Source organism: Carassius auratus, chromosome 23 (assembly GCF_003368295.1).
Source record: "Carassius auratus strain Wakin chromosome 23, ASM336829v1, whole genome shotgun sequence".
Lineage (NCBI taxonomy): Eukaryota > Metazoa > Chordata > Actinopteri > Cypriniformes > Cyprinidae > Carassius > Carassius auratus.
In genome coordinates, this window is record NC_039265.1 from 10,822,628 (window position 1) to 10,844,022 (window position 21,395).

General features: G+C 34.7%; 2 protein-coding genes across 3 annotated transcripts; one reads left to right on the forward strand and one right to left on the reverse strand.

Moving 5' to 3' along the window:
• Positions 1-396: 396 nt before the first annotated feature.
• On the forward strand, positions 397-5,463 carry LOC113041280 (OTU domain-containing protein 3). Of its 2 annotated transcripts, none has more exons than XM_026199725.1 (8): positions 397-518; positions 1,439-1,710; positions 1,797-1,945; positions 3,099-3,211; positions 3,298-3,420; positions 3,512-3,629; positions 3,700-3,893; positions 4,832-5,463. In XM_026199725.1, the coding sequence occupies exons 2-8, from the start codon at positions 1,505-1,507 to the stop codon at positions 4,994-4,996; spliced, it is 1,068 nt and encodes a 355-aa protein (XP_026055510.1). In that variant the 5' UTR covers positions 397-518; positions 1,439-1,504; the 3' UTR covers positions 4,997-5,463. The 2 variants fall into 2 exon arrangements, with proteins under 2 accessions (XP_026055510.1, XP_026055509.1); XM_026199724.1 differs by having other exon boundaries at positions 1,463-1,710; positions 4,832-5,125.
• Positions 5,464-5,939: 476 nt separating this feature from the next.
• Positions 5,940-18,940, reverse strand: LOC113041281 (von Willebrand factor A domain-containing protein 1-like). Its single transcript, XM_026199726.1, has 6 exons — positions 18,545-18,940; positions 13,555-14,112; positions 11,495-11,818; positions 10,389-10,682; positions 9,321-9,584; positions 5,940-7,885 (listed from the first exon to the last, which is right to left on the reverse strand). Exons 1-5 carry the CDS (start codon positions 18,627-18,629, stop codon positions 9,331-9,333), a joined length of 1,515 nt encoding a protein of 504 aa, XP_026055511.1. The 5' UTR covers positions 18,630-18,940; the 3' UTR covers positions 5,940-7,885; positions 9,321-9,330.
• Positions 18,941-21,395: the final 2,455 nt, after the last annotated feature.

Sequence of the window (21,395 nt, forward strand, 5' to 3'; positions counted from 1 at the left end):
TTTATGTATGTATGTATATATATATATATATATATATATATATATATATATATATATATATATATATATATATATATATATATATATATATATATATATATATATATATGTATATATATATACTTACATACATACATACATACATACATACATACATAAATTCAATAGATTGCAGTTAAATTGCAAACGACAATAATAACTATGTATTTTTTTATTTAGGTTAAAGTTTTTTTAGATACCCTTAGAAGTTGTTTAAAGATGATCCTATATGGATCTAGAATTAATTTACGTTGATATTTCTAAAAATAATAACAATTGTAGGAGAAAATTTCATGTTTTAAACTTTTAATGACTACTTGAGGTCGTGTGTCTTTTATTTTGAAAGCAAAGCCGGAAGCGGAACTGAGGTCCGGTTCTTTAGGAAGTAAACAAACCCTGGGCAGCTCAGAGTGGGATTTACTGGAGTTAGTGTTGAGATTGTCGTTCATTGTTCGTGTTTCTTACTGTCATCTGATAATGTGAGTACAGTTGTGTCACACTCATTAATTGTCTTTTCTCTTCAACAACGTCCTCTTTCTGTCGTTTAAACGCGGCTAAATCTGACAGAGACGTCAATGACGCGACATTTCTGACGCATCACGCTGCTGTTCCTTCAGACCATATTTCGTCTGATTATTATAATACTTCATTTTAAAATTGCATGTTATGGATTTGTTACACATTTGTCTATATCCTAATACGTACATGAAAAGGCCGTGATGAAAGATTATCGATATGGTCTTAGATCTGTACTGAGAATATAAACAATTAACTTAATAACTCAACCAGAGTATTTTCATTAGTGTGGTATTTATCGTGACCGTCATTAACAATCAAATGGAAATGGAAAGGAAACGAAATTGAAAGCTCCACACATCATTTGGAGGATATATTCATTCGTGATTTAACAATAAAATGTTTACATGTTCATTCATTATTACTTTACAGTCATAGCAACTGTAATACTTGAGAAATTCTAAAATAAACTATGATAACCGTAATACATTTTTATTAGGATGAATAAAAATGGATATGCATGCTTACTGTTAAGTATTAGTATTAAATCTGGAGAAAAAAAAAATATATATATATATTATTGGTAAATTATTAATGAAAAGTAGCATTATTGTTGTTGTTTTTGTTATATTGGTGTTGTAACATTTATAATGATTATTATATTTTAGTTCTTTTGGGTTTAGGCAACTAATACATCAAAAAAGAAAAATGGCAAAGAAAAACAAAAACTTTTACCCTATTTCTATATTTATCAATTATTAACTCACAATAATGTTTGAGGAAATAGTAAAGCTAACTGTATACCACGATCATTTCTGTCAGGCTTATGCATTTTTATGTTTGTATTGTCATAACTGTTTGCATGATGCTGTGATTCTTTCAGTTTACAGTTGTGCGTGTGTGATAGATGAACGTATGTCCTCACTGGGTGTAGTACAGCCGCTCCATCATGTCCAGGAAACAGTCAGGGAAGCCCATAAAGGGAAACAGGAAGTGTGAATTAGAGAGGAAGAGAGACGAGAGGGCGGCCCGGCGAGCTCTGGCCAAAGACAAGAAGAACAGACCTCCGGGAGGAGACGATGGAGAGGAGTTTGTCAGCTTCTCCAACCAGCTTCAAGCTCTGGGGCTTAAACTGCGAGAGGTGCCTGGAGACGGGTATGTGACCCACCGGTTGAGAAATACTGATATAGAGTATGAGATCTTTAAGGAGTCGAGCTTCTGTTTCTCATGTTCTCCCACAGGAACTGTTTGTTCCGGGCTCTTGGAGATCAGCTGGAGGGACATTCGCAGGGTCACCTGCGTCTGCGGCAGGAGACGGTACAGTACATGATGACACACAGCCAGGACTTCGAGCCCTTCGTTGAAGATGATGTGCCATTCACACAGCATTGTAAGAGAAGTGTGTGTGTGTGTGTATGTGTTGCCATAAATCCAAAATAAACTTAAACAAATCAGATTGCATTGTAAGTCACATTAACCTCATAAATTACTTTTAATAGTTAATTAGTAGTGTTCGCTTAGTCAAGCATCATTATTAACATTGCTTATATTAATTTTTTTAACTTTTGTTTGTGCTACAGGCATTTGACATGTTTTATTGTTATCTGAAATATCTATGTCGATTGAAATGAAATAAGAGTATTTTATTTCAGTTCGTTTCAGTTGATGTTCTAGTTGAAAACTGAAGTGAAAACCAAAGGTTAAAAAACAAAAAACAAATATAAACTTAAACAGACACATGGTTTTAAAATATTAAAACTGACAAAAACGCACATCAAAAGTACTAAAATGTAAAGATTAACATAAAAATAAAGCTAATTTAAAATATGACATCAATAATGTATAAATTATAATTATTATAATTATAAATTATAAACAACCAGAAAAATATAAAATGTATATACAAACTTGCAGTAAAAAATATATAAAAAAAAAAAAAAAATGAAATCTGTTTTATTTCGGTTCGTTTATATATATAAAAATCTAGTTAGAACTTGCTGTAAAAAAAATCTAATAAAAATAAAAAATAAATAAATAAACTCAACCTATTTCATTTCTGTTAGTTTCCAAGGCAGCGCTTTTCATTTTTGTTTAGTTTCAGTTAAAGTCTTAGTTGATAATAACTCAACTAAAACCTGAAATAAAAAAATAACTGAATAGAAACACAATAATAGCGGAACTGGACAAATAACTAAATAGGCATATTTTTTTAATAAACTAATAAAACCGACAGAGTTAATAAAACTTAAACTTAAAAAATATATATAAAATTAGTTTTGAAATATGATGTCAGTAATTTAATACTGTATTGATGATAATACAATAACAGGAACCAGTGAAACAACCAGAGGAAATATAAAATATATAAAACAATGTTAAAATGAAAACGAAATCTAGTAACAAAATTGTTAAATTTATTTTTGTAAAATAAACAAATATAAATGAATTTAATAAAAGTGTGTGTATGTACCATATGTGTGTGTGTGTGTGTGTGTGTCCTGTTATCCATCTATTGGAAGTCTTTTGTGGTTTTTGTTTCTCAGTGTCAAACCTCTCTCAGCCGGGCACGTTTGCCGGTAACGACGCCATCGTGGCATTCGCTCGCAGCCAGCAGTTGAAAGTGGTTATTCATCAGCTGAACGCTCCTTTGTGGGAGGTGATGGAGCATTTATATATTGGATTAATTTCATTCTAATGTGTTTCTATTAATGGTTTAATACATGTATGTTTTTTAACATACAGATAAATGGTACAGAGAAGCCTTCATGCCGTGAGCTACACATCGCATATCGATATGGAGACCATTATGACAGCGTCCGAAAGATTGGAGACAACTCTGAGAGTCCAGCACATCTGCGTATAGAGGTTAGTCCGGCTAAACAAACATCAGACACATACATGAACCACAGTCAGACATCTTCTGAAGGCAAGTGTCTTGTTTTTTTTTTTTGGATAGAGTCTGAATAATTCCAGACGCTTTGGAGACGGTCAGAAGGAGAAGACGAGAGGCGCCTCTCCCTCACGCTCTCTCTCTGAAGATGAAGAGCTGATCTTGAGCATTCTCTCTGCCGACAGTCAGTCTTTAAATCACTGTTTTAATTCTGCACTCAATGTGCTCCTCTCACCATTGTTTTGTGTCCACAGGTCAATCGGAAAATCTGTGTCAATCAAGGGCCACGTCACAGATGTGCCACAGTGATTGGCTGGAGTCTGAACTTAACAACCAATCATCACAGAGAGATTGTGCTTCAGGGACACACCCTCTATGTCAAGGCATGCAGGCTGAATGTAGTGACAACACATCGTCAACAGAGGGCAGTGTATCACATAAACCCAAGGTGACTGAGAAAGATTTGAATGATAAAATATTTAAAAATGGAAACGGTGTTATTTTAGTATCATTTAGATACCATAATAGTTTTTAATAATATTTAGATTTTTATTTATATTGTGTTTTTATTGTAACATTAAAGTTTTAGATTTTTTTTTTTCGTTTTCATTAGATACCTTTATTTAAAAATTAGAGTTATTTTATTACATCATAGTACATTTTAGTAAATTAAAATTTGAAATGTTGCCTTGCCAACTAGCTGAAATATGTAAACAAAAAAACAAAAAACAAAAAAAATATATATATATAAATAATAAAAATAATTTCATTAATTTAAATAAAATAAATGTTAACTTAAAAAATTTTGTATCCAAAATCTTAATTTATTTCAGTTAGTTTCCAAGGCACAATTTCAATTTTGAAATGAAAAATTACTAAACTGAAATAAAAATAATACAAACTAATTTAGATATATAGTTCATTTGGTAATACTTGATTTTCCTTGGTATCCTTGGTATCCTTGTTACACGTTACATGTACTTACTATTATAATAACAATTAAACATGCATAATTACATGCAAGTAACCCAAAACTAAACTCTAATCCTACCCCAACCATATAGTAAGTACATGTAGTTAATTAACATTACTCCGTACTTAAATGCATAATTACACTGTAACAAGGACACCTTAAAATAGTGTAACCGTTTATATTTTTAATATGTATATATAATTTTTATTGATTTTTATTTCAGTTTTCGTTATTATAGTACATCAGGTTAAACTAAATATTGAATATATGAAACTAAAAATTAAAGTATTTTATTTTGAGTAATGAAAACTTCTTTTTTTAATAGTTTTAGTTTACCGTAATTACCCTGGATTGAAAGAACTAATGTAATTTTTCTTGTATTTAATTTTTACTTTTTTTTGCTTGCTTTTCAGCTCTCTAATAAACAAAGGAAAGATCAACAGCGCCTAGAAAAGAAGAAACGTCAGGAGGAGAGACATAGACAGAAGGTTTTACAGGGCCGAGGGTCACATGATCATAATCAGAACGTACCTGAAGCCGTCACTCTTGTCCCAGCGCTCAACACCCTGAGCATCTAGAGCAAACATGGGAAACCGTTATAGGTGGTCCATACACTGTGGAATAACCCCGAAGCGTATAATTTAAATGTACAGGGAATGTGTCATATGATTGAGGGTGTGTTTCTTTAGCATGAGATGATGTCAAGATGCTTGAGATTGCTAGCGGCTGCATTTTTTGTACCAGACACAGTCAAACATTAGCCCTCATTCATTTTATTTGACCCATCTGAGCTCAGCCAAAGAACACTTGCAAAGGGAATCAAAATATTGAGAGGAGAAAGAGTTTAAGATGAATTATGGACCACTGTTTAAGCTTGTCAGGGTGTTTGGATTCGTTTGTTTAAAACAATTTCGGTTCTGGTTCTATATTCAGTTTCTCCATTCGGATTATCAGTGTTTTAATTTAACGACTCATTTTCAAACAGTTGGCCAACATCATATTCTGCAGTGAATTCTATAAATAAAATTTTCAAATGGGATTTAAATGGTGTACTATTAAATATTCTCTAAAAGGGTGAAGTTGGTCGTGAACAGGTCATTTTCATCTCAAAACAGAAATCATATGTAGCTTGAAGCATAAAAAGCATTTATTAATAAATAAAAAATTCTAAAGTAGCTATTTTAGGACCATTTAGAATTCACATTTTATGACAGCTAAGCACTTTTATCATTAAGAATGTTTACAGAATCTTTAAAGATAACATCATAAATAACTGTATTACAGTAAGGGAAAATGAGTTGTATGTTTTTTTGTAATGTGAATTAAATGACAAATAGTGGTAATTGCAAAAAAAAATAAAAATAAATAAATATATATATATATATATATATATATATATATATATATATATATATATATATATATACAGAATTTTTTTGCAAATATCATAAAATCTAAGCTAAGGGTTAAGCATTAATATTATGCATCACACAGAGGTTTAGAAACAAAGGCAGACACAGATTGAAATATATTTTTTTTGTTGTTATTTAATAAGTAAAATCTTTTTGAAAACCGTGATGTGTAAGACATGCAGCCAAGCTGGGAAAGAACAAGCACCTTTTTTATAATACAGAAAGCCCAACTTGTCATTATGTTGCAACAAACAGACACAAAATATAAGATGCAGAATTTTCTGAATAGAAATAAATTCCTGTATAATGACACTGAAATGGGATGAAAACCATTAAATACTGTACCAATGAAATGATCTATTCTTAAACACTATTTTAAGACCTTGATCCAGCCTGCGAACATACAGTATGTTTGCCTGTTAAGACACAACTACAGAGAAAAACATTCTCCTATGAATGATAAATCCAGTCTACAGTATGCATGCACTGGGGAAAGCTTGACCCACTGAAAGAGTCACTTTTCTTCAAACAAACCAGTCGTGGCCCTTTTGAACCAGGAAACATCTGCAACCGACATCTGCAAAGTCTTAATACTTAGCCACAGTGATTAAAATCCGTGCCAGATTTTCAGAGTTTCACTGCTAACAAAATTTGTAGTTATGGTAACGTGTAACTCAAGCAGGTTTACAATCTATGCATTGACCTTAAAGAAAAACCAGTGATGGAAGTTATTCAGATTCCCCCTAAAACCGTCTTATTGTTCCCATTTCCAACTGTATGCAGAAATCTAGAATATACAGTAACCAACTATACCTATGATAAATATAACTCAGAAAGCATTAGTAGGATATTTACATACTATTGCTTTGGAGATATAACTCTTAATAAAAAAAATTACATTTCTTATAGGTAAACATTCTGGCAATTTAAAGGAATATCATGGGTTCATTTGGAAGAAGTGGTAAAAGAAACTGCACATGAATGTTGAAATACACACGGTTTCGAATATAGCTGCATTATAAAATAGCTAATTTTGTCAAAGTCTTTCTCTCATGACAATATAAAGTTGGTAAACCCTGTAACTTTCACTCAAAATGCACAAGGATAATAACAACAGACTGTTTAATGTCTTGTCCCATAGGCTTCTATTATAAGTGCATTACTGTAATAAAAGGGTATTTGCCACTTTTCCTCATAATTATGAAAAATAAGCTTGCAATTGCAAGAAAAAAAAAGCTTTCAATTAACTTTTTTTCTGCGGTGGAAAAAAATACTAAGATGTAAACTCAGAATTCGTAGTAATTAAAAAATCTAATGATACACTGAGAATTGTGTCAAAAAATAATTGTGAGTTTATATCAAGCGATTCTGGTCATTTCTTGCAATTCTTACTTTTTTCCCCCTCAGAATTAAAAGAAACAAAGTCCACATTGTGAGATATAAACTCGAAATTGTCAGATATGAACTTGCAAAAGGTTGAATTGTGTGATATAAATTTCAAGAAAAAGTCACAATTAACTTTATTTTTTATTCAATGGAGGGGAAAAAACAGAATTGCGAGAAGTGAAAATTGAGCTTTGAGGCAAAAAAAAGTGAGAAAAAAATAACTATGATTTAAACTCTTTTTAAGAATTATGAGTTTATTTCATGCAATTCTTACTTTTCTCCTAAAAATAGCAAGAAACAAAGTCCGAATTGCGAGAAATGAACTCTGGACTGCGGTAATACACAGCAAGCCACAGATCTCAGCCGTCAATAGCACTGAACTTGAACCCGAAACATTCCTTTAAAAGTCTGATTCTCCAGAAGGTCATTTTTGAGTTCAGACTCATTTAGTCTCTGTGTTACAAGCATGGATTGGAGCTTGTTTGTCAGTGCATGTTGTGTGGGTGTGTTTAAAGATCACCATCTATGGGGTATAAGTATTCAAACCGCTACAGTGTCCTAGACTCCCCGTCCTCCCATCTGTCTATTTGTGGGAAGTTTTTGGTGTTGTTCATTCCCACTTCTTTCATATTTGGTAGAATGGCTCTCCACAGATCCAGGTCAACACAGCTGTGTGGTAACACAAACAGAAGGTGCTTATTATAATACATATTTGTTTAAAAATTGTTAAGGTAAAAAACTTAATAATTTGCTTTTTGTTTGTCTATTCAATGTATGTCATGCAATTCTGTGGTAAAATTACTTCACATTTAACCCTAAAATGCCTGCAGTATTATATTTGATATGCAAATGTCTCTAAATTATCAATGTCAAAACTTTTCAAACATGTTTATACTATTTATAAAGCAAACATAATAACATTTATATTGTTAGTAATATCTCAGGATGAACACTTACTGGACAGAATTCTCCTATATCATATTATGCGAGTCATAAAAACCTGATGACCTGATAAAAACCTCCTCAGACCAAAGTACTCAACAAAAACACGTATGCAAACTTTTTGTGTACATTTTTTAGGTTTTGTCTATTTTTTTCTTATGTCAGGTTTTACAGGGTTAAAGTGGCATATATACAGCTAGCAGTTGAAATGTATTCTGCAGTCCAAATTAAAAATATTGGAGAGTTGTTTCTCCCGCACCCATCTTTTGGGTTCCCAGATTGACGACATGCAACAGGAACGATTGCGACAAGCCTTACACTGTAAGTTGATGAGTTGATTTATCCACATTTTATTATGCTTTTTAGTTTGGGTAGAATGGGACTCAAATAGTTTGGGTCATACTTGGAAGAGAGAGGTTATTATGTGAGCATAGGAGAGCACATGTCTTAGATTGACGTCTATTACATGCGGAGTCCCACAAGGCTCAATTCTTGCACCACTCTTGTTTAGCCTGTATATGGTCCCACTAAGTCAAATAATGAGAAAGAACCAAATTTCCTATCACAGCTATGCTGGTGATACCCAGATTTACCTAGCCTTATCGCCAAATAACTACAGCCCCATTCCCTCTGCCAATGCATTGATGAAATTAATAGTTGGATGAGCCAGAACTCATTTAATCAAGGAGAAAACTAAAGTCATTGCATTTGGAATAAAATATTAAGTTTTCAAGGTGAATGCATAGCTTGACTCTAGGGGTCAAACAACTTAAAATCAAGTCAAGAATCTTGAGATTTGAGATATCAAATTAGGGGCGGGGTTTTGTTGTTTGTTTTGGCGCTTTCAAATGTCAGCATCATATGAGAACATTTTCTTAGTGCACCTTTCATTTGTTTTTGAAGATGAATGGAGGTCTTATGGGTTTGGGATGACATGAGGGCGATTAATACAGTATATGACAGAATTTAAATTTTTGTGTGAGATATTCTGACACAGAACACACATATCAAAGTGCAATAACTAGCTGTATTGTTGTTTTCAGAGAAGCAATCATTTTAAGGTATATTTTTGTGCATTCTTTTATTCAAAAAATTTGATACAGTTTTATTTCATGATAGAAAATAACCCATAATCCCAGTGTTTCCCTGACAGGCACCTCACCGTAGCGCATTTAAGCAGTGCAGCAGAGTCCCTCCCCACGGGCCGTCCGGTACACCGGAGAGACGCAGACACGGGCCCTGGAGGGCACATGGTTAAGGGTGGTGGAGAGCCGGTTGGGTGGTAGATACAGGGTGGAGCGCTGGCTCTGACCTCGCTCCCATGTGACCCAGTAGCCACGGAGACCATCATGACTCCCCTTCCAGCGGAGCTGCACTGACTCATTGCCCACTGTTTGCAGCTGCAGATCTGAGAGAGCTGGCAACACTGAGAGAAACAGAAAGAGAGGTCAGGCTTTCCGCTTCTTGCTGGAAATTAGAGGGACGGGATGTGGGAATGATATTGGCAGGAACATTAAAATAGGGTGGTCCCATTGGAAAGCATCTCATTCCAAATCCTCCTAATGAATAGAACTATTTTGTTAATACAGAATTAGTTTGGGGTCAGTTCCGTTTAAAAAAAAATTATAATAATTAGTACTTTTATTCAGAAAGAATGCATTAAATTGCTCAAAAGTGACAGTAAAGGGAATTAATGAAGTAACAAAAGACTTCTATTTAAAATTAATGCTTTTGAACTTTCTAATCATCAAAGAATCCTGAAAAAAGTGTATCATGTTCCCACAAAAATTATTAAGCAGCACACAACATTTCTTTGATAATAAGAATAAATTCAAATCAGCATATCAGGATGTTTTCTGAAGGATCACATGAATAACTTACATTTGAAAAATGAATAGAAAATGTTTATTTGAAATTATAATCATATTTCACATTTTAACTGTTTTTACTGTATTTGTGATCTAATAAATGCAGCCCTGGTGAGCAAAAGAGACTTCTTTCAAAAACATAAAATTGATCAAAATTCATTAAGGTGTACATTTGTATAGATTATCTTAAAAAAAACTTGTAAGAATTATAATTTTTTGTTGGTCACAGAGCTTATTTAACTGTTGGTATTTTGTCAAGGAAAACAAAAAGTGACGTTAACCTAAAAATGAACGAGCAGTCTGCAGAAATCAAATGAATTGATCAGTGAGTGATAATGAGACAATAATCTGTTGGTTCTTACCCTCCTGTGTGCAGACTTTAACCGTCATGGCTCTCTCTCTGCCGGAGGCCTGTCTCGCGCTCACGGTGACCAGGTACTGTGTGTCGGGCTGGAGACCGGTCAGGACTGTGGAGTCCTGTCTGTTACTGACGCTGACGACCCGCAGCGGGCCTGTAGGAAGCGCTGAATACTCCAGCGTGTACCCCTGGATGAGGTGAGGCAGCAGCGGACCCCAGCTCACACGCACACTGTTAGTGCTGGACTCTGACACGCTCACTGTGGACAGAGTCTGCACCTCCGGCTGAGGAGGATTCACTGAGAGAAGAGGACATCTCAATGTTTGATCAAGGTTTTGATTTAGTTCTACTAAAATTTTTATGCCTTCTGTGTCCCCTGGCATGTGTAAAGTCAACATCCTTTTATTTTACTAATAAAATAGGGGGGATAATATGCACACATTCTTATTCAGTAAATGTGCAGGGGATACCAGTTTACACACACACACACACACATATATATACAGATATATATTTATTCAGTATTTCTTTGTGATTCTCAATTGCCATTATTGTAATAGAGTCAACATTGGATTTTATTTATTCTAAAATATATTAAATATTTAATATCAAGTTAACATTGATTAAATATGAATATTAAATTATTGAATGGTAAATGGTAAAATAATTTTTACCATTTATTAAATTATTATTTGTATTATTACATTTAATGTTCATTAAAAAATGCTTTTTAATGCCAAGAATAATAATAATATTAACAGCAACAACAAATGTAATATAATATAGTAATAATAATAATAATAATAATAATATAACTACTATTAATTATAACAACAACAATAATGTTCATATTTACTTATTGCCAATTAATGTTAATAATAATAATAATAATAATAATGTTATTATTATTATTATTAATGGTCGTAAAAATCACTTTCCTTATGTGAAGTATAATTTATTTTTGTATTATTATTATTATTATAAGCATAATTGAAACAAGGTGCATCAAAAAAGTAATTGTGATTTTAAAAACATCATTATTCAAAATATTATTTTAGATTTTTGGATGAAATCTGATCTGGATATATTATTGAGAGTTTGGTTCTGCACCTGGCTGGGTTTTGAAGGTGGTGTGAAGAGAGTTGAGGAACTCCAGGTTGGCCTTCGGTGTGAGCGTGACTGTGTACGTGGTGTCTGGACGCAGGCCAGTCAGCATCGCAGAGCTGGCATCTCCGCTACGCGTGATCCTCTGGAAAGGACCCAAACCAGTGCCAGGACTGGTGCCTGGAGATACCGGCCCTCCGGTCTGCCCTGATCGGATGGGACCAAACTGGATTTCATAGTAGCCAGTGCCGGCCAACACAGGCCTCCATTCCAGCTGAGCAGTAGTGCTGGTGACCGACTTCACCTGTAGCCTCTCGGCCCGGATAATCTCTGCATTTAATCAGAGAGAAAGAGACATAAGAGAGGCAGAAATTATATGAATCACTCGAGTCACTAAATCCATACATGGGGCACCACCCGGTCTGAATTATTGTGTGCGAGCTATGCCGTTTTTTTGTATGTTAAGTGTTTTAAAGTTGCACATTATTAAAATAATAATAAATATAATATAATTTTTTTTTATTAATGATATCTAAGTAACACTAATAATAATAATAACAATACATTTGATGTTCATATTTATTTAACACTAATGAATAAATTATTATAAGCATAAATTAAACGCTAAAGGCATAACAAAAAGTAATGCTGATAAAAACAATATTTTCATTATGCGAAATCTACTTTTTTCTTATTTTTTATTTGGATTATGATTGTTAGTATATGTAATGTTCATTAAATTAATGCTATTTAATGCAAGTAATACTAATAATAATACATTGAATGTTTATATTTAAGGCTAATCAATAATATTAATATTATTAATATTATCAATATATAATAGGTTTTTATTATTATCAAAAATAATACATTTAATAATCATATTTAATAAATCATAATAATAAAAAAATCTCAGCATAAATGAAACGTTTAATACAAAAGCTAAAATACGTAATTGTCAGAAATCTATTTAATTTTGTGAAGTGTAGTTACTTATTTTATTATTATTTTTATTATTAATCAATTTAATGTTCATTTAATGAACGCTATTTAATGCTAATAATTAAACTAATTATTACAAATACTAGTAAACATAATAATCCTATTTAAATCATATCTAATTAAAGCAAGTAGTACTAATAATAATACATTAAATGTTAATATTTAATGCTAATGAATAATAATAATAATATAATTCTTACAAGCATAGATTAACTGTTAAAGACACAACAACAACAACAACAAAAGTAATGGTTATAAAAATAATTTTCATTATGCAAAGTGTAATTTCTATAATAATCCCTGCATTTGATTTGAGAGAAATAAGAGATGGCTGAAATTAAATGAGTGACTCAAGTCACTAAATCCACGCCTAGGGCAGTTTCTAAAAGGGCACGACAACACCTGCTCTGAATTATGATCTATGCGTTTGTTTATGAAAGTGTCTGGAAGTTGCACATATGTAACGCCTTATATATGTGCGGAAGAATGCCCACTAATAATAGCAACGTCTAGCGCTCCGGGGGACTTTGCAGGGGGTCCAAAATAATTTCTGTATAAATAGCCCTCATCTCCCATTACAGTGTCTGCGGGTTCTGTCCCTGTTTCCTCCAGGCCCTTCTTCCCGTAGAGCTGTCTCAAGCTATTTGTGTCAGAGTTGACTGGCGTTCGAGATTCCTTCGGCACACTGGGGCGGAGGTACAGAGAGAGTCACTCTCACATAAGATCACTTTCTCTGTTTAGAAAACGCTCTCAGAAGACTGACTGTTACTTTGAATCAAATATGATATCAGGGTCAAGGATTGTGTGTTTTCATTTGATTTGATGATACACGGAGCAACTTTTTGAGCAGTGTTGCTTGGGCTCTTTCCCATTGGGAATGGGTAACGAATTTCTGTTTGGATATTTTAGTTCAGTCGTGGGCTCTGTGTTTCAACTGGTTGGCCCTTGCTTGGCGACATTGCTCAAAAAGTTGCCCAGTGTATCATCAAATCATTACTAAAGTACCCTCCAAACTTCTAATTAAGTATGTTTTTTTATGGTTTATGAACTTTAAAGAAACACACCAATAATTGCGTTCCTCAAGTCTTCGCTGATGATGTTGATATCATCGATGTCCACAAAGAATAGGTGCTCCTCGGCGGGTGGACTCACAGCCTCTCTCAGCACCTTATAGTTCCCGTGGCCAGTGGAAACCACCAGGACGGCCACGCCCTCTTCCCGCAGCCTCGCCATTGGTTCCTGCACCTCGCCGGGGTCCACTCCATCCGTGAGCCAAACCAGAACCCTTGGCAGATCTGGTCTGGCACCTCCCGGCACGCCCTGCTTCAAAACCTGGTTCCTAGCCATCAGGAGAGCATCCACCGTGTTTGTGTCGCCCTTCAGCTGTTTAGCCCTCCCCAGGGCCGTCTGCAGTCCGTCCTGGGAGCTGTAGGTGTCAAAGCTGAACTCCAGATGAGGTTCGGTCCCAACCTGCAGCAGTCCCACCCTCACCTGATCCGGCCCCAGCGAGAAAGGCAGCAGGAGCTCCTTGAGGAAGTCCACCATACGGAAGAACTCGTAGGAGGCCACGCTACCAGAGGAGTCCAGGAGGAAGAGGACATCTCCCTCACAGCAGTTTAAAACTGTAGGTGAAAAACAACAGTAGACATTTAAGGAAATGATCTATGCTTTAACATCTCAAGAGGGAGAGATGAGTGTTTATTTAGCACATAGCAGCACTAAAACAGACTTTCCAAGGCATGAGGAGAACTCTGTGTGAGTAATTTACAAGCTTTGTTTGTACACTCTTAAAAATAAAGGTTCTTTATTTGCATCTATGGTTCCATGAAGAACCTTTAGCATAAATGGAACCTTTTCATTACTTTGAAGTGGAAAAAAGGTGCTTTAGATTATCTTCAAACTAACCTTCATTTAAAAGACCCATTTTACATCGTAAGTTTGATTGGTGAAGAAAAGCCACGTGATTTTCTCTGACATTCGTGCACAAACAAGGCCCAAAGTTTAATATTTAAAGGCCTGGTTCAACCAGATATTAAACTTCTGTTATCATTAACTCACCTTGAGGATCCTGGAAGGAATGTTTGAGCTGTTTTTGGGGGGTTTGAACAACATTGATTTTCATTGAAAAAACAATAACACTTGAGACCACAAAACATTAATAAACTAAGTCTCAAAGGCTCTGAACGATATAAGGGTGAGTAAATGATGACAGAAGTATTTTTATTTTATTTTTATTTTATTTTTTATTTTATGTTTTTTTTTTTTGGGGGGGGGGGGGTGAACTGTGTCTTTAAGAGGGTTTGATAGTCTTGTAGGGCTGCATAATTACTTATATAATGATTAGAAATAATATAAATTAAATAATAATAATATTCAATATTAAAAAAACTGCAACAAAATAAATTATAATTTATTAATTCAATATTATATATATATATATATATATATATATATATATATATATATATATATAATAAAACAATTATTGTCACTATTTTATAGTCATATTGACATATAATCAGTGCATTTTGGAGCAAATTGTGCAGACAAGCACAACAAACCTAGAGTTTTTTTTTTTTATTGCATTTTAAATTGCAATCACAATAATTGTGCAGACCTTCTGTCTTATTAATTCAGTTTCATAGCTTCAGATGTTTACTATGGAAGTTGGCATACAGGTTTTAACAAGTTTGGATGCTGTGTACACGCACTCCCTCTTAACTGACCACAAACTAGTTAAATGTTTTTAGTGAACACAATATAATTGAGAGAAACTCTGCGAAAGAATGGCCAAATGGAGATAAGTGTGAAATCGAGTGAGGAAATTAGTAATTTGCGAAGGAAATGGGAGATGCTAAAAATAAGGATAAGAAAACAGTAGTTTTATTAGCACAAGGAAGAACTGTGAGCTTCACAATATTTCAGGAGATGGAACATTTGATCTGGCGTTACAGGAATTTCCTGGCAGAGGAGCCCTCTAACCTGGAGCTGCGTGATAAACATAAACAGATTGGGGAAGGAACAGCTCTGCTACTGGATGTTACAAGCGAGAGGCGGACGGACGATGGCGGGTGGGCATGGAGAAAAAGGGGGGAGGTGAGAATTGGCTGTTCCATGTGAAGTAAAAGAAGGAATGTAGAGGATTTTCCAGAAGCCCCTGAAGAGGAAGAAAGCGAGTGTGCAGAAAAGAGCAAGAGAGAGCGAGTGGGCGGGAGGCCTCAGAGAGCCAAGAGTTTGCCACATACAGTATAAGACAATCCAAAGTCGCCCACAGTCTAATGAGAAGATCAGGAGGAGTCGATTCCAATTACAAGAGAATCTTGTGAATCTTAAGCCTTTTGCATGTGCTGGTGACAAAAGTCCTGGTTCACCAATGAATTCGGATGAAATCTAAAACCGTGTGCATATTTTTCATAGTTTTCTTCGCCCATCGGGTCACTTGAACCCGTGACTTCTAAATAATTGACCTTTGCCAGACCGCTTGGAAGCAGGGTGCGGTGGCACTTTGCACACAAACTCCTGTAGTCAAAGCCATAATGCTAAAGGCTCTTCCAGAATTACTTTCTGTGAGTCACTGTGGTTTTGTTCAAACAGGCAAAAAAAGATTTGGCATATGAGATTCTTATCTGATTTCTTTTTTATAGTCTTAACAGCAGAAATTATGGAAGTGAGGTAATTGCGACTTTCATCTCACTATTCTGACCTTTTTTGTTTGTTTGTTTTTACACAGAAAAACATGCAGAACTCAGAATTGTGACTTTTTTTATTTTTGACATTCTATCTATTTTGCAATTCTGACTTTCAATAAATTCTGAGTTTACATCTCACAATTTTTAGTTAGTTTGTTTTTGTTTTCGCCATAGAATAAAAAAGGTAACTCACTTTTTATCTCACAATTCTGACTTTTTCCTTGCAATTATGAGATTATGTCTTACAATAGCGACCAAACATCTCTCAGCTTTTTCTCTCAGAATTGTGTTTATATTTACAGTTCTGTATTTGTGCCTCACAATTCTATGTTTGTATTTTGGTAAATTCTGACTTCAAAAATTGTGAGGAAAGTATGTGGGATATAAACAAGGAAACTAGCCTGAATTCTGAGATCAAAATTCACAATTACTTTTTTTTTCACTTCCTTCATGCAGCAAAAAAAAAAAAAAGCTTCCATATTAATCACATGAAGATTGGTTTTTACAAATCCTTATGCAAATAAATGTGCAACTTGAAATTTGACTAAAATGTGTTTTTTTGTGGCATATCTGACTCAAAGCTGTTTGTATTTGTAGTCTGCATAGCAGAAAATCCAGAAATCTAATCTAAACCATGGGGCAATCTGCATGCAATCTGATTAAAATCATGAAGTGATTAAAATCGTGTCAGAAAGTGCTCAATCTTGTATAGAGCTGTGGTCAATTATGATCACTTTGGCTCTCTCGTTCCTCATATTCCTCATTCCTCAACTACTGTATGTGACTTCCACTATGTTGTGAATAGTGAGTGCTTTTTGATACAGTGCATGCAGAAATTCCTCTGCTGCTTATCTTCTATCATGCGTTTCATGATTTCAGGGGGATGTCATGACAGACATCAGCAGAGGCAAAATGTACACAATACCTCTATTTTCTGGCATTTAACAGGTTTCTCATAACCCTGGAGCAGTTGATACCCTAACAGTGATTGACAGGAAGAGTCCTTTAATTCATTTGCCTCACTCAATATGTATGTCAGCGATATGCTGACAGCAAGTTATTGCAGTTCTATTCATACAGCTAATACTCACTGTCATTTGTGAGGTCTGAAAATTTAAAGCAGTCAATACAATTATAGAGTTTAAACACAACAAAATATTTAAGATGACACCCAGGGAGAAAATGCTTTACTGCAACTTAAAACATTTATGAATGGAACCAGTTCTTATCAAGTATTTGGCTATTTTAATATATATATATATAATGTTTATTTAATATAAAATCAATTCATTAGAGATGCTTTTGATTACTAATTTTTTTTTTTTTTTTTCGGGTCACTCATACTTGGGCCATATGTTTTAGAGGACAGGAATCCCTGACACACTTTGCATGAAGCAAAAAGCATTTACACATGTTTTCTGTCTAGCTCACATGTTTGTTATGTATATATTCTGAAATTGTGTGACTGAATCATATAATAACTTAATTAATAATATTGATAGTTCATCGTCTAGCTGACTACGTCTTGTATTATTATTATTATTTTTTTTTTTCTTCTAAAATCCTGTCAAATGTGCACAAACTACTAGCTACTACTAAATATTGTAGAAACATAATTTTCTGTAAAGTTGCTTTGTAACGATTTGTTTTGTAAAAAGCGCTATACAAATAAACTTGAATTGAATTGAATATTCTGCTGCTCCCTTAGTCATGTTTAGCAGAAATCATCTCCATATTCCTTCTTTTATTTGCATTATTGTTTAAAGGGCTTTGAGTTCTTTATCTAATCAAGACTAGAACTAAATAGAACAGTATTCCATACTAAGGTTAACGTTAACTCTGTGCATTGGTCAATGATTTACATTAGCAATTATTATTTAAACGCACGTGTTTTTTCTGGACTTATTGTTAAATTGTTAACACTTTACACTTTAATAAGGTTCTACATGTTAACAGTTAATATGCAATCACTGTTCGCTTACTTGAAATAACTATGTAGCCTACGTTTCTTTATTTTGCTAAATTAAATATCATCTTTTCTGACCCACATGAATCACCTGTCCTGAAACATGACTCACTTAAATCAGGCGACCGAGTCTTGAAAACACCTATGTGATTCATTTGAATCGGGTATAGAGAACTGTAATGGTTCACCTAAATGAATGTGTTTCACCTAAACCACAATTTTTGAAGTCAAACATAGCCTATCATTCTGGTTTTGAGTCCTGATTCAAATCACTCCACTGAATCAGACACCGAGTTCCGAGTTAAAACGTGATTCGCGTAAATTATGTACCGAGTCCTGAATAAAAGTATATGATTCACTAAAATCACTCCGAATGGAACCGTGAGTGAAGCGACTCACCTGAATCAGGTACCGAGTGCTGAGCGTCTCCTGTCCACAGAAACACGCTGAACAAAACACACGTGAGCGCTGGACGGACCTCCATGGTGGATTTTAATCCGAAATTACAGTCAGTTCTGGACGTTTTAAAGCGTCTACATCGCCTAGCACAGTTTCTATTCAAATTGTTTTTCTAAGACCCCTGAGGTTCACTTTCAAAGTCGAATTCAATGCAGGCAGTCACTGGAGCTTTTTTTATGTAACTGCAATAAAATCGCACCTGCGCGGCTATTCTATATAATTTACGCGCGGAGAACGAAATAAAAACGTAATCTTTCGCTCTCCCATAAACTTAAGAGTGTTGATCAAACCTCGTCACGGAATAAAGTGTCTCTGGGCTACTGAATGCAGCAGGTTCCCTCCCTCTCCTCGCGCACTCCTCCTCCTTCATTGCTTTAGAGGGGGACCAGCGTCACCATCTTGAACCTGTGCCCGGATTCTGGTCCTTCTCATCTTTATGTTACAGCTATTTTCTTGCTAGGGAATGGGCATATAATATGTATCATTATGGGTAACTAGAACTGGCCACTTGGGTCAGGAAACACTTGGAGGTCAGTGTTGACTCTGTTTTTTTTTTGTGTGTGTTTTTTACCCATGGTACCATGGCAATACTTTTACAAGCACACCATGGTAATATTGTGTTTTTTGGTCATGCATTTGTGTCAGTTGTGTCAACAGTGTATAAAACCACCAAGGATGCATTTATTTGATCAAAATTCCAAAACAATAATATTGTGCAATATTGTAATATTGTGCTATTAATTGCTTAATAGCATGCCTATTATTAACATATTGGCTGTTTATTAATATATAAACCACATATTCTGCATATTCAATATCCCTAATCCCATCCAATACCTACATTTAGGAGTTTATTGAGACAAAAGTCGTAGTTAATGGTTTGTTAATGGAGAAAATTTAACCTTAAAATAAAGTGTGACCCAATTTAAAACAACTAACATTTCAAATAAACAATATAAAACCACATATATTCCTGAACTGAAGTATTTAAAAGGAAAATGTTATATAAAAAATTAGATGTTAAATTCATTATTGTTTTACATCAAATTGTCCTGTAGTCAGAATAGAGTATTATATCAGTTACATCGTAAGTAAAAAAAAAAAAAAAAAAAAAAAAGGTTAAGAGTAATCCTTTTATTTTCCAAGGGAAAATTAAATTACTGTCAATTATTACTTTGTCATATGTTACACTCAACACTTATATATAAATACATGCTTAAACTGATATTTTCATTCTCTTTCTGGAACAGATTTTTGTTATTTTAATTTATGATCTTAATAACCGCTACTTATGGACATGGTTTCATTTTATTGTGCCTTACAGGTGTGAGGACAGACGCGCCTAATAACAGACACACACGTGAGTCACTTCAGTCACGTGAGTAGATGAGATAAAGTCTTACACAGAGTTTCAGTATAAGCATGTAATAAAGGCAGCTTTATAATGAACCATATTTCCCATACAGTGGTAAAAGATCCCTAAAGCAGTGCTCTCCGTTACACACCTACTAAGCAAACAGATGTGATATGACTGCGTTGAATTGACTTGTAGTAACTTAACCGCAATTCTTTGAACTATCCCTGGGCAAACCCCATGGAGAGTTCAAAACCTTTGCAGAGATTGTAAAATAGATGACTGGATATTGCAGTTCATATATAAACGTGATCATGCAACACAGAGTTGGGACTGTGTTGTTGTGCTTTGCTTCGCCCAACCAGTCTAGACACGCAGCCCCAACCCTCATATGACTGTCATCATCTGTACAGTGTCCAGCAGAATCATTCATCTAATAAATCAGGTGCATCTGTACACCTGGAAAAATTTGCTCTGGAATGTGTGTGAACAGCTTTTGTATTCACCCACAAAGCAAATGGTGCTATACTCTGCTATGCTCATTGAAAGTGAGGTAATATCATTCCAGAGAGTGTCGAGAGTGGAAATAAAGTGGGAAGAGAGTGATTTGAATATCAAATAGCACTGCAGAGCAGTTGTTAATCAAGGACCAAGTCAAAAAGACAGAGCATGGACTTTCCACTTGTGTTGGATTTCAAGGGCTTGATAAAAAAAACTGAAATAGGTGACTGAGTTCTCGCCCAGAATGGCTAATAGCTGTTCAAGTGAGTGTGGTCTGGGAATTGCATGGTCACATGATCTCGCCAGGGTTTATATGCAGTGGATTGCGAGTCATTGGATGTGAGTGGATATGAGAGACGGGTACAGGCATAGCTCTCAGAAATAGTGGAGTGGAGCTCCTCAGAGACAGCTCAGTTTTCTCAGTTAAAGGGATAGTTCAACCTAAAATGGGTCATTATTTGCTCACCCTCGTGTTGTTTCAGACTTCTTCTTCTGTTAAGAAGATATTTTGAAGAATGTTCGTACCCAAACGTTTGCTGGTAGCCATTGGCTTCCATAATATGGAAGAGATCGCTATGGAAGTCAGTAGCTACTATCAACTGTTTGGGTAGCAACATTCTTCAAAATATCTTCTTTTGTGTTTAATAAAAAAAAAAAACAAGGCAGTTGCTAAGATGCTGTGGATGGCTGCTAGCCAGTTGCTAGGGTATTACTTTGCGGATTCTAGTCAGTTGCTAGCTCATTGTGAATGGTTGCTTTGGAGTAGATATGTGATTGCAAGGCAGTTGATGTTGTTTCTAGGGCATTCTGGTTGTTTTTAGAGAGCTCCTGTGCAGTTGTTAGGGTGTCCTGGGTGGTTGCTATGGTGTTGCTAAGCTAGGCAGTTGTTAAGATGTTGTGGGCTGTTGCTATACAGGACCCTGTGATTTTTCCCAC

Coding starts and splice junctions, on each gene's coding strand:
- LOC113041280 (XM_026199725.1), top strand. CDS start 1,505: ATGTCCAGGAAACAGTCAGGGAAGCCCATAAAGGGAAACAGGAAGTGT. Junction 3,421..3,511: donor CAGCACATCTGCGTATAGAG/GTTAGTCCGGCT, acceptor TTTTTTGGATAG/AGTCTGAATAATTCCAGACG. Junction 3,630..3,699: donor GAGCATTCTCTCTGCCGACA/GTCAGTCTTTAA, acceptor TTGTGTCCACAG/GTCAATCGGAAAATCTGTGT.
- LOC113041281 (XM_026199726.1), bottom strand. CDS start 18,629: ATGGAGGTCCGTCCAGCGCTCACGTGTGTTTTGTTCAGCGTGTTTCTG. Junction 11,819..13,554: donor CTTGAGGAACGCAATTATTG/GTGTGTTTCTTT, acceptor GATTAAATGCAG/AGATTATCCGGGCCGAGAGG. Junction 9,585..10,388: donor TAAAGTCTGCACACAGGAGG/GTAAGAACCAAC, acceptor TGTTTCTCTCAG/TGTTGCCAGCTCTCTCAGAT.